General features: G+C 37.4%; 1 protein-coding gene across 7 annotated transcripts in view; it reads left to right on the top strand.

Annotated features, from left to right (window-relative positions):
- Positions 1-11,545, top strand: part of LOC110454103 (protocadherin-11 X-linked-like) — a 34,310-nt gene extending 22,765 nt beyond the window's left edge. For 5 of the 7 annotated variants that reach the window (XM_021503460.1, XM_021503461.1, XM_021503464.1 and 2 more), the window contains exons 3-5: positions 2,158-2,355; positions 4,403-4,544; positions 9,242-11,545. In XM_021503460.1, coding sequence (XP_021359135.1) covers positions 2,158-2,355; positions 4,403-4,544; positions 9,242-9,735 — 834 coding nt within the window. In that variant the 3' untranslated portion in view covers positions 9,736-11,545. Of the gene's footprint in view, positions 1-2,157; positions 2,356-4,402; positions 4,545-7,444; positions 7,499-9,241 lie in introns of all 7 variants that reach the window. The other 2 variants (XM_021503465.1, XM_021503466.1) reach the window with 2 other exon arrangements.
- The last annotated feature ends 268 nt before the right edge of the window (positions 11,546-11,813 follow it).

Raw genomic sequence — 11,813 nt, 5'->3', positions numbered from 1 at the left:
GATGGTGTACAAAACTTACTGATTTGGTTTGTTAATTCGAAAAGAAGAATAAACAAGTAAGGCAACTGAATTTAACTTCTTGTGCAATCTACATATATATTTGCATATATCCGGGAATTTTTTCTCGTTTCTGAATACATTAAAAACAGTAATTACTTCATTCCAGTTTACATCCCTTTACAGAGATATTATGTCTATAAAGGGGGGATAACCTTGATTTTGTGAGACGGCATCCCAGTAACTGTACAGGAAGTGGTGTCGTCGTTTTGTACTTCAGGCTCTTACACAACTAGTGTTAGGCTAGGTGTCTCTAGGATCACATACAATTTACTTAGAGTTCAGGCCTCAGCTTCCTTGCTAGGTACAGTTTCTGGGGAGATTAAATGTTTCTTTCTTTTTTCGGAACATTTTGTCTCTGAACCAGAAAGTCGGTCATTATAACAATATACCAGGTAAGATGGCTTGGAATGACTCCAAAGTGCTTTTTAATCTGTTAAACATACAACCAACTTGCCGTAGGCTTGGTTCGTGTACTGGTAATACCAGACATTCTTACTGTGTCCAACTCACTAACTGACTTTATATTCTTAATAAACAAGCAAAAAACACCTCAAATTGGCCATCAGTGGCTGGTGGTTCTATCCAAAAACACAATAGCTCTTTTGGCCTTTCATTCCTGTCAATTTAATATGTTACCATGGAATTGTGTTTGTCGGTTTAATATGTTGCTGGGGAAATGTTGGTGCGATGAAATGGAATAATAAAATGGCTAACATCCAAAAATGTCTTTTTGAAACATAAAACCTATCCAAACTAAAATAGTAGTACAAAATAACTGCAGATTAAATATACTTTTCCTTCCGTTACTTCCCTGGTATATGTAAAAGGTTTTTTCATGCCCATTTTTGAGTTTTTCTTACTGATTAAGACCCTTTGAGAGCTTCATTGGGGTTTTTTCCCCCTGTGCAACAATACAGTGATTGAGTTCTTTTTCTGTAAAGAAACCAGATCCTGGAACAGAAAAAACTCTTGCGTGACTAGCTTGTTTTACACAGTCATTAAGATCCAGGAACAGAAAAAAACGTCTTCCATGTCGGTTTTAGTGTGGCATGTCTACCGGACCTAGTTTAGTGGCACTTTGTCTGGCGGCGACCACGGACAGAATAAATGTACAGGACCGTACATAACTAGAACCCACGTAGGAATCTGGTCCATTATTGATGAAGCTGCCCACCATAAATCTACATAGATTATCCAATTATTGGAGGGCCCTGTAAATATTTCATCACCCAACCCTCTGCTTGCCCAAGTGATTACCTGTAAATAAAGGCCGGGGTATCCACATCTAAAGTGGCCGAGCTGTCCGTGAGGCAGACACTTCAGTCATATTTAAATATTCATGAAAATCGTTATTAACTGACTAAACAGGTTTTACGAAATGCATTTGTATCTGTTTTCCCACATTTAAAAAAGACATCACAATTTTTTTTAAAGCAAATGACATTATAATTACAGTTAAATTTCCTTTTTTTGTATTTTATGAGTTATTGAGTTACTGAGCTATTTGGACTGGATAATTTAGAATTTTTAAATTTGCAGCAATTTAGGTCATTACATTTCGTTTTAAAATTTGACTACATGTATATATATATATACACAAAATACCTGACAATGTATTCGTAGATCTCAATTTTCAGAAAATTCAAAATATTAAAGGACCATTCTAAAATAAACACCCATTAGTATAGCTATACACACACGAAACAATACTCATATTTTATCTTAAAATTATCCATTTATCCAGCAAAACATTGGTGTTTTATCAAGGGGGATGTCTACATATTAAGGGATTTGTAAAAGAATTGCTGAGAAAAAAGACAAAGGGGGGGGGGGGGGGGGGGGGGGTGGGAGCATTGAGTTTGTTGTTACACTTACCTCCCCAGACAAGTGTACGTCAGTGGTCAGTGGTCAGTCTCTGCCCTCAAGATTCTGTCACATTTTATTGTTGCAGAACAATAATTATTAAAATTAGAATGAAATGAAGAAATAATTTTACTCAGTTATGGAGTACCTTGTATGTGTTATTTTAAAGTCGTCGGACAATTTGTACCTGTACAGGATAAATCTGACCGTGTGTTTTATTTGTGTCTGTTACAGAAACCACAAGCGTCCAGTTCACTGCTGACTGCTAGCAATCTCCAAGCGTCAGACGACAGTTACGACAAAAAATATGATCTGAGTAATGATAGTTACGACAGAAAATATGATATAAGTCGATTGTACAGTCCAAATCACCTTCACCCCCAGTCTCCTAGTCAAGAAACAAGATGGCTACAACAACTGAAGCAAGATGAGGTAAGACCAACTTTGTACAGTATTTCTAGGTGTTAGTCTTTATCATTAATTATACAGATTATTGAGGAGTTCTGATATTCTGGCCATGCACCTACGTCCCGAGCAAGAGTGTGGGGGGATTGTTAAAATTGTTCGTAATGAAATTTGTGTTTTAAGATGTCTTTTTTTTCCCAATATTTTAATTCAAAGAAAACATTTAAATAACTTAAAACAAATAGATTTCATATTGTTTGGATGGAAATAAACACTAATTGTCTTGAAAGATACATAACTTCAGGACAAAGCTGCAAGATTACAAAGTCTGTGCCCTTATACTCCTAGATATATAAGTACTTCTCGTCTTCAGGAGGTAAGCTTACGGACCCGGACCCGTACCAAGGTACTGTTGTGTCTATGTGAACACACCCCTCCACAACAGCTGTAAATGTGTACAGCCACGCCCCCTCTTTAACACCCATACATGTGAATGTCAACAAAAACAGCCAACACTAACTCTGTATTAAAAAATCGTTTATCAAATAAGACGGAAATATTAAGACTCTTTCAGTATATTTGTTTCCTTTTTATATACGAAGTCTGAGAATCAACATTGAAGCTTGTCTGTTTAATCCCCATTCATTAGAGAAAATCTAACTGGGGGCTGTTTTTTCTGCGAATCATCCCCAAACATTACAACTCGGGCTTGAATTTTAACCAAGAGGTCTTTAATTATAGAGCTTGTATGTCCTTTGTTATGTTGATGTCGGACCCGAATTAGCATTGTTTGGTGTTCACACTCAAACACTGCTTATTCTTACAGGGGAGGTTTTCTTTCCCAACGTATTTTAACAATTTTATAATTTCTCTATCCGATGAAACATCCCCCATTTACTCCTTTAACCAAATACAATCATATAGCCCAACCCTAAATCTAGTCGACTTGTGCTCTACAACAGGTGAAAGGTATGTCCCCCCCCCCAGGTAGGAACAGAGCTATGATGGATCAGAGCGAGGGGACGGATGGATACGTCGAAGTAGCCAGCGGTTAATTCTTACGGAAGAATGAATCTGTAAAAGTAACAAGGCTAGATGGGGCTAATTCAAGCAACATGCGTGAAATTTAAATGGTCACCAATTTGTTTGAAGTACCTCGGACAGCAGACAGCTATTGATTGAAATATGAATTTTGAATTGATGAGGCACATCAAGAGGTCAAACATGCTATCATGAGGCTAATTTGTAAATTAAGAGGGGCAATTTGAAGATTTATTTAAAATTTTGTTTAAGATAACATAGCTATGTTTCGATTGGTTACTGTAGTCACACAATCAGCCCTCCAGACCACGACATATGTCCGAGGCCATTGGTCAACAGTGTTTTGTTGGTCGAGGGCATTCGATTCGGACACTATATGCTTTTTGTATAGAGGAATGGTCTATATAAATTATCAGATACAATGTAGAAAACGTCACCATTCTTTCAATCATACTTATTTACCAGTAAATCTTATACAAGTATTATTGTAGTGTGAAATATTAATGAGTGATAGAGTAAAACCTTGTTATAAAATGTTTTGACAATATTAAAGAGTTTGCTATTATTTCAGTGGAGTTTTGTAAAGGATTTGTTTAGAAAAACACAAAGGGTGACATTGAAATAGGGTGACTGTAACTCCGGTGCTGAACACAACAAGGGAATTACCTGTCAGTTTTACTGAAATGTAAATCATATTACTGAAATCTAAATATATTGGTCAAAAATGAAATCTAGAAGGAAATCCTAATTTCAGTGAGAATCAATGAATGAAATTAATATTGATTTAATAACAAAGTGAATTATGAAATCTTGATATCAGTTCAGAATAAAATATTTCGTACAATGTATTTAAGTAAGTACTAAACCCTGACAGAGGCTAAATCAAGGTGTCACAGGAACGATTCCTTTCTGGGAACTTACACAACAGAAATGTGAGAATATGTGTATTTTAATTCTGAAGACCGTAAACAACATGTATGTTTATTCCTTCAAACGTGTAGATGGTGGTAGTTATTTTGATGTGTCATTACAGGCAAACCATATCCGGGACATGTTAAAGAAGGGTGAGGACGCAGGCAGTGAGATGTCTGCCGAGTCGGCTACCAGTGACAGTGGGCGGGGCGGGAGTGAGGAGGACGTTCACAGTAACCGGGGACATGCCTTCTCTGACAATGGTAAGCACGGGCAGACACAGCGCCTTATATCACCATCACCACCTTATCACCATCCTTTATCACCATCACCATACATATCACTATCACAATCATCACAGTGATGCTTATTTAATCACGACAATGATCACCATGGTGATACTCGGTCTTCTATCATCCATGTTGATACTCGATCTTCTATCATCACCATGGTGAAACTTCTTCCATCACTATCACCATCACCACTTTATCAAATTTCCACACAGTGTTAACCACCATCACTATATGTACAGTAAACAACATTTCATCAACATCAAACCCGGACATATTGTTTGGTCTCTATACAGTCTAACTACCAATCATAACTTACTGGCTGTTCACTCTATACAGTCGTACCCACCATTCATATCTTACTGGCTGTTCACTCTATACAGTCTTACCCACCATTCATAACTTACTTGCTGTTCACTCTAGACAGTCTAACTCCCAATCATAACTTACTTGCTGTTCACTCTAGACAGTCTAACTCCCAATCATAACTTACTGGCTGTTCCCTCTATACAGTCTAACTACCAACCATAACTTACTGGCTGTTCACTCTATACAGTCTTACCCACCATTCATAACTTACTTGCTGTTCACTCTAGACAGTCTAACTCCCAATCATAACTTACTGGCTGTTCACTCTATAAAGTCTGCCCACCATTCATAACTTACTGGCTGTTTACTCTATACAGTCGTACCCACCATTCATATCTTACTGGCTGTTCACTCTATAAAGTCGTACCCCCCATTCATAACTTACTGGCTGTTCCCTCTATACAGTCTACCCACCATTCATAACTTACTGGCTGTTCACTCTATTAAGTGCTTTATTTTTTTCCGGTTTTTGAACTCGCAAATCTTCACCAAAATGACCGTGTAGGTGAGAATATGATTGATACTGTCAAAATAATATCATCATTATTATCACATTCCTCCTATCCTTCATCACTATACTCATCATTATTTCCTTCTTTATTACCGGTAGTTACTTGCCTTTCTTGACCCTTTTTATGAAGAGATATTTTAATACTATAGCCTCGGGCCATCCTACCTGATCCCTTTTACTTCATTCCTTATAGCTGGTTCACCAGCTCTCAACCATGGTTGATAGTCGATTGGCTGATTCTAGACCAGCTTTCAGCCATTGTTGATAGCCGATTGGCTGATTCTAGACCAGCTCTCAGCCATGGTTGATAGTCGATTGGCTGATTCTAGACCAGCTCTCAACCATGGTTGATAGTCGATTGGCTGATTCAAGCTTTTTACTCAAGATACTCCTTAAGTAAATGTCTTTTTACTAGCGTTGAGGAAGATAAGAATTAAACCATAAACTACACATCAAATCACCAGTTATTATGCAAACCACTTAAAAAAATACTGTATCAACATTTTAAATCGATTTTTTTACCTGAAAAGAGCCCCATCAATAAAGGATAATGGTTTCTAAACTTGATACTTGTACAAATAGGGTTGGGTCTGAAGCCTGGACATAGACTAGCAGCTGTTACTTCAGGCTAGCCTTTATTGGGGGACGATGTATGTAGACAGGTAGATTTACAGGTAGACGATTGGGTACACCTCACCTGTCTACAGTTACAGTATATCATACCAACATAAAAACTCATACTAATCTTATCTGGTAATCACTTCATTGGATAAATCTTACTTCATCTTTATTAGAATTGTCTGAAAATATTAAAATAAATATTCTAGTTGTCAAGTATCGAATCTCTAATTATATGTAACTTTTGATAGTATTACAGACCCTTATTTTACCATAAAGGTAAACATACCAAACATGAGGTGGACAGGGTAAACTGTTGTATAATCTTTATGACAGAAGTATAGAAAGCCTCAAAAGGCTTGGAGTCTGGATTGAAAGAAGTCCTAGTGACACTTTTTTCGCCTCAATAAAATCTCTCCAAACTTTACAGTGACTCTGTAGGGAAGTTAGAAATAGGTTTGTGACTTTGAAGGAGTGTGGAGAACTTCGTGGGAGCTAGCGGTGGTGTACCTGGAGTACCTGTAACAAGCTTCACTCAAGTCAACAAGATATTTGTCACCTTTGGGCTGAGCCTGCTGTGTTGTATAGGTTGAACACAGCGAGAGGTTGAGGAGAGGGTGAGCGGTGATAATGCTGTACCACTGATGGTGTAACTACACTCTGTTATCTGGTCGGCACTACTGATACATGTCGAAACGCTACCTCCCTATCTTGTCACTAAGGCAGAAAGTCTAATACTTTGTCCAATCAACAACTAATGATCATCCAATAGAACTACACATCAGGGGACAGCCTGGCTAACACACACAAGTAGTGGGACATAGTTGGGACGCGACTCTGCTAAGGCTGATACATTGTCCTTAGTTCTGGGAGGGTGAGGAACTCCAGTAAAGCCCCAAGGCCACAGGAAATTCCTGTAACAAGGCCACCAGAAATTCCCAGTAAGCCTAATAGATTACTGCCCTCTGAAGTTTGATCTCCGATGCTTGCTTAGCTAGGAGAGTTCTAACGATCCCCTATCTGTTCTGCCATAGCTGGGAGACAAGTCATGCTCCCAACTATGTTGTGGTCCTTACACATCCCTACAGAAATGGTTCCTAAATCTCCATGGAAACCACCCCTATTAGGGGTATATTGGTGGGAATAACTCACACACACTCTATCAAGTAAATCCCTCTAGATCCAACCCCACAATTTACAAACAAATACTGGCATTAACCTTGTTCTCATTGCTGAGATGTTTAGATAATGTGTGACGCTGTGTTCAAAGTCTTACGGAAACAGCAGATTTATTATACAAATACATGTATTGGAGTTATGATACAAATATTTATGTTTTAAAAAATTTCAACCAAATCTTTTGTTTTCTCCCCAGTGGTATTGTACCAATGCTATGTATAGCTATAAATGTTTGGATTGTTATAGCTCGGTAAGTGGGGCATGTCTCCCTCCCCTGCATGGAGTGCAACCTCATCACTATGACAATTATTGTTAATGAAATTGTTTGTTGATCCAAACATGTGAAGCACCTAGACTAAACAGGCTGTACCATAGGTCATGTGAATGTTTGACAGACAATTAGTAATGTGATGACTGTTTTCCCATTCCTCAAATAAATGCATATTTGCTGTCAATGGGAATGTATATGATTGCATATTTAAGCATATTGAAAATTTATTTTTATTTTCTTTTTCTTTAATTTCTTAATACACTTTTTAGCCCACCATCATCTGATGGTGGGCTATTCAAATCACCCTGCGTCCGTGGTCCGTCATCCGTCGTCCGTCCGTTAACAATTCTTTGTTATCTCTTTTTCTCAAGAAGTACCAGAGGGATCTTTCTCCAATTTTATATGTAAGGTTCCCCTTGGTCCTCAGCTGTGCAGGGTAACTTTTGAGACTGATCGGATACACAACATGGCCGACAGGCAGCCATCTTGGATTTTGANCTCGTTGTGTATGTTATATTTTGAGACTGATCATAAAAACAAAATGGATTAAAAGAAGAACTAAACAGATCTTTCTCATATTGCAATGATCGATTCTATTTCTTTCACATTAAGTACTGTACTAGTAAATATGTGAAATGACAAACTCACTTTGAAGGTTGGCTTTCATACACATCAGTATTAAGTTTAGATCAAAAGTTACCTCAAGGTGCATTTACTGTTAACATGACTCAATCAAACAGATTAGAGGAAAGAAGAGAAAAGATCGATCTGACAAAGAACTAATGAAGATGGTTCAAAGGTGGGCGCCAAGATCCCTCTGGGATCTCTTGTTCAAAAATATTTTTATTCTGAAAATTTAATGATGTCTGAAACATTTAAAAAATCTGCTTAACTTATGCATGAGAGATGTGTACCTGGGAGTTTAATGGAATAGTTAGGCTTCCCCTGTTATAGGTGTGTTAATGCCCCTGTGGTAGCTAGGTCGCCTCAGACCCAGGCGTTAGGTTAATTGTTACTAAAAGAACCGACCACTTTACTGTTGTACGTCCATATAACCAGTACTGCACCCTAGATATTGACACACCTGTATTCCTCTCGCCGTCGTCATCAGGTGTGCAGCAGGTGTCAACGTTCTCTCAAGGCATGTGTATTTGTGCATGTTTGTATTGACACGCAGTCGACCAGCTGGAGCTTTGGATGTGTGCTACTCATTAACTAATATCTTTATTGTCATCAAACATACGACAAAGTTATAATAAATATACTATAGAGTTATCGTGAAAATCTACAAAGTAATACATGTATTGGAACACATGGCACCATTGCTATGATTATGAAAAGTGTCACAATGAACTTAAAGTTAGTTGAACACGTACCAGTACTGGGTATATAGCAAAGATTTTCCATCACATAATACTTATTATGAAAACGATAAAAGTTGATATTAATAAATGTTTACTGCCAGTGAGTCCAGTGGATCCTAGTTCATCTAGTTTCCAACCATTTCTCAAAAACGAACTTTCTGAACACATCAAATCAGGAAATTAAATTATTTTCATCTAACAAATTCATCATTTGTCATTCCCAAACCATTATTGGAGGGTCTAGTCTAACAATGTTTAACTGTATATGATGTTTTAGTACATTATACGTGTTTTTATGTATTGTATATAACTTTTATGAATTGAAGAGTAATATTATATGTTTCCTTGTGTTTTACAGAAGAGCCACGCCAAAATATCCAAAGTGATCTGAAGAGCTCAGACTTTTCCCGCCAAAACTCATCTAGACATTCGAATGCATTACATTCCAACTATCAAGATATTCCTGGCAAGGCAGCACCCCCTGGTGATGGTTACCATAGAAACATCAGTTTCAGTGATGACAGTGTCAATGCCAACACGACTGTAGACAGCTGTAAACACCCGGCCAAACATCGGGGTGCAAGTCCCCACAAAAACTTGTCTTCATTTTCGCAATATGGTGGCAGTAGATTTCGTGATCACAGCAATAGATCTCAACTAGACACTCTCAACGAAAGTAGTGCGTTTGGTCTTAATTATTCGTTAGCGGACATCGATGACACAATAAGTGAAAGTGTTGCGACACGTGACGATGATGGCGACAGTACAACAACATCAGGGAGCTACACAATCAACCCTGATGAACTTCGACACGAGATTGATAATCTCTTCTTCAACGATGTCATTGTATGATTTTAGTGAAATGACTTAGTGAAGTTTCAAAAGTGCCAAAATATTGCCCCTAACCCAATAACTCCCTGTCTCAAAATCATACTTAGATTTGTAGCTCCTTTCAGAATGTGTCGGCCATTTGTATTACCATGGTGACTTGTCCTACCTTGTTTGGTGCTGTATGAAAGAGGTGATTGTAAGATTCCTAGAAATGTTATTTTCTTCTACGCTGCAGAATTACCTGTGGTAACTATAGAGATGGAATTTCATGAATCGTTTTTACTGATGAGGAGTTTGAAACCTCTTGGTTCCTACACAGAACAACTCCAACCACCTCCGACCTTATACTTACAATCTTTAGTGGTCATACAGCTCCCTAAAACTCGCCAAAAGTGCTATAAATGAACAAAATGTTTGTAAAATAATTTAATCCATCACAAATTGTTAGATAATAATTCATTCATAGATGTTTTGTTCTTTCTGTGAGGAACATTAAGTGAAGTGGTAACTAAGCATCCATTTCGCTTCCATTGGAAGTACTCTGTCCTTGTAGAGGGACTTTGTCCTTGTAGAGAGTTAGATGTTTGTTATTATAGTCCCATATTGCCATGAAACAAAATCAGAAATATAAACAGTATGTGCTATAGTCGTCCTATCCTAAACTTCCCATCTAGTCAAATAACCATTAACACTGAAAAGTATCGCCTTTACTCTCGCCCGCCTAACTACGAGTATATAACCTACACAGGGTCCTGTGCTGTTTTCTCACCCGTCTAATTACGAGTATAGAACCTACACAGGTTCCTGTGCTGTTCTCTCACTTGTCTAATTACGAGTATAGAACCTACACAGGGTCCTGTGCTGTTCTCTCACCCGTCTAATTACGAGTATAGAACCCACACAGGTTCCTGTGCTGTTGTCTCAATTGTCTAATTACATGTGTAGTAAACCTACACAGGATCCTGTAAGTATAGTGCTATGTTATACCAAGTCAGAAAACCTCATGGAGTCTAGTTATACGAAGTACAGGACAGAAAACCTCATGGAGTCTAGTTATACGAAGTACAGGACAGCAAAGAGCAGTGAAAGATCGGAAAAAGCAGAAAGAAAAAAGAATAAATCATATAATTTCTGCAGATTTTCCTGGAGAAACATCTAAGATAGACATAATTCTCCCTCCTGACATCTAGTTATCCCTATCTAGGCCTGTGTGAGAAAAGTTGATACTATATTTGTAATCCTCAGGGCTTGTAAAGCATCTCACCTGTGACTCGATCACCTGTATAATCTAGTATTTGTTTCCTTACGTGTTTGTCTGTTTATCTGTTTGTCCAATCTTGTTCAGTCCGTTGTTTTTAGTTTTAGACTGATGTTTCTGTCCTAAAATACTTCAATAATAATCTGAGATTATACCCTGAAAAGGCCACCCTACTTTTATTTTGAAATTTGTCTTATGACAGAACTTTTATTCAGTAGCAAGCATTGTCACATATTGTGCTTGTTGTGAAGACTTTTACCTGTAAATGCCTGATTTTGTGAAAATAATCAAAATTTGTCCTAGAATGTGTACAAATGCATGCGTCTGTAAAATAGAGGCAACGAATATATGGTTGCTTGTCATTGAGCGACCGTGTTCTGGCTGTTATGCGCTCGGTGTGATTTTATTAGACACGCCAAGCTGTATTATTAAATACACCCTGTTGTTTTTATACACAATTTATTACTATATTTAATGTATTTTGTTGAATCATTTGTATATATTAAAACTGTGTCCATTGCTGGCATTTTAACATGAACCAAAAGGTGAAAAAATAAATCTAAATATAAAATAGTTGATTTGTTCTTGTTGTTGCTCTAGTACAGACGTCCTCAGTGTTGTTTTGGACCAGTCTGTACAAATAGGCTGCAGTTCAATACTGATATAACAAAAAGGAAATGAAGTTAGATAACTTGGAAACTTGTTTTTTTTTGGCATAATTTTAGGCCCTGAAGGTGTGAAATTGAATACCAACATATTAAAAGAAAACAGTTCCAGAATTCTTAATTAAATCTTGGTAAAAGCATTCCTGTTATCTTTTGTTCGTTCCTTACATTATTTT

Source organism: Mizuhopecten yessoensis, unplaced genomic scaffold (assembly GCF_002113885.1).
Source record: "Mizuhopecten yessoensis strain PY_sf001 unplaced genomic scaffold, ASM211388v2 scaffold7669, whole genome shotgun sequence".
In the NCBI taxonomy this organism is placed as follows: domain Eukaryota; kingdom Metazoa; phylum Mollusca; class Bivalvia; order Pectinida; family Pectinidae; genus Mizuhopecten; species Mizuhopecten yessoensis.
Note: the sequence above shows the minus strand (reverse complement) of the source record. Positions and strands in the feature narration are given on the sequence as shown.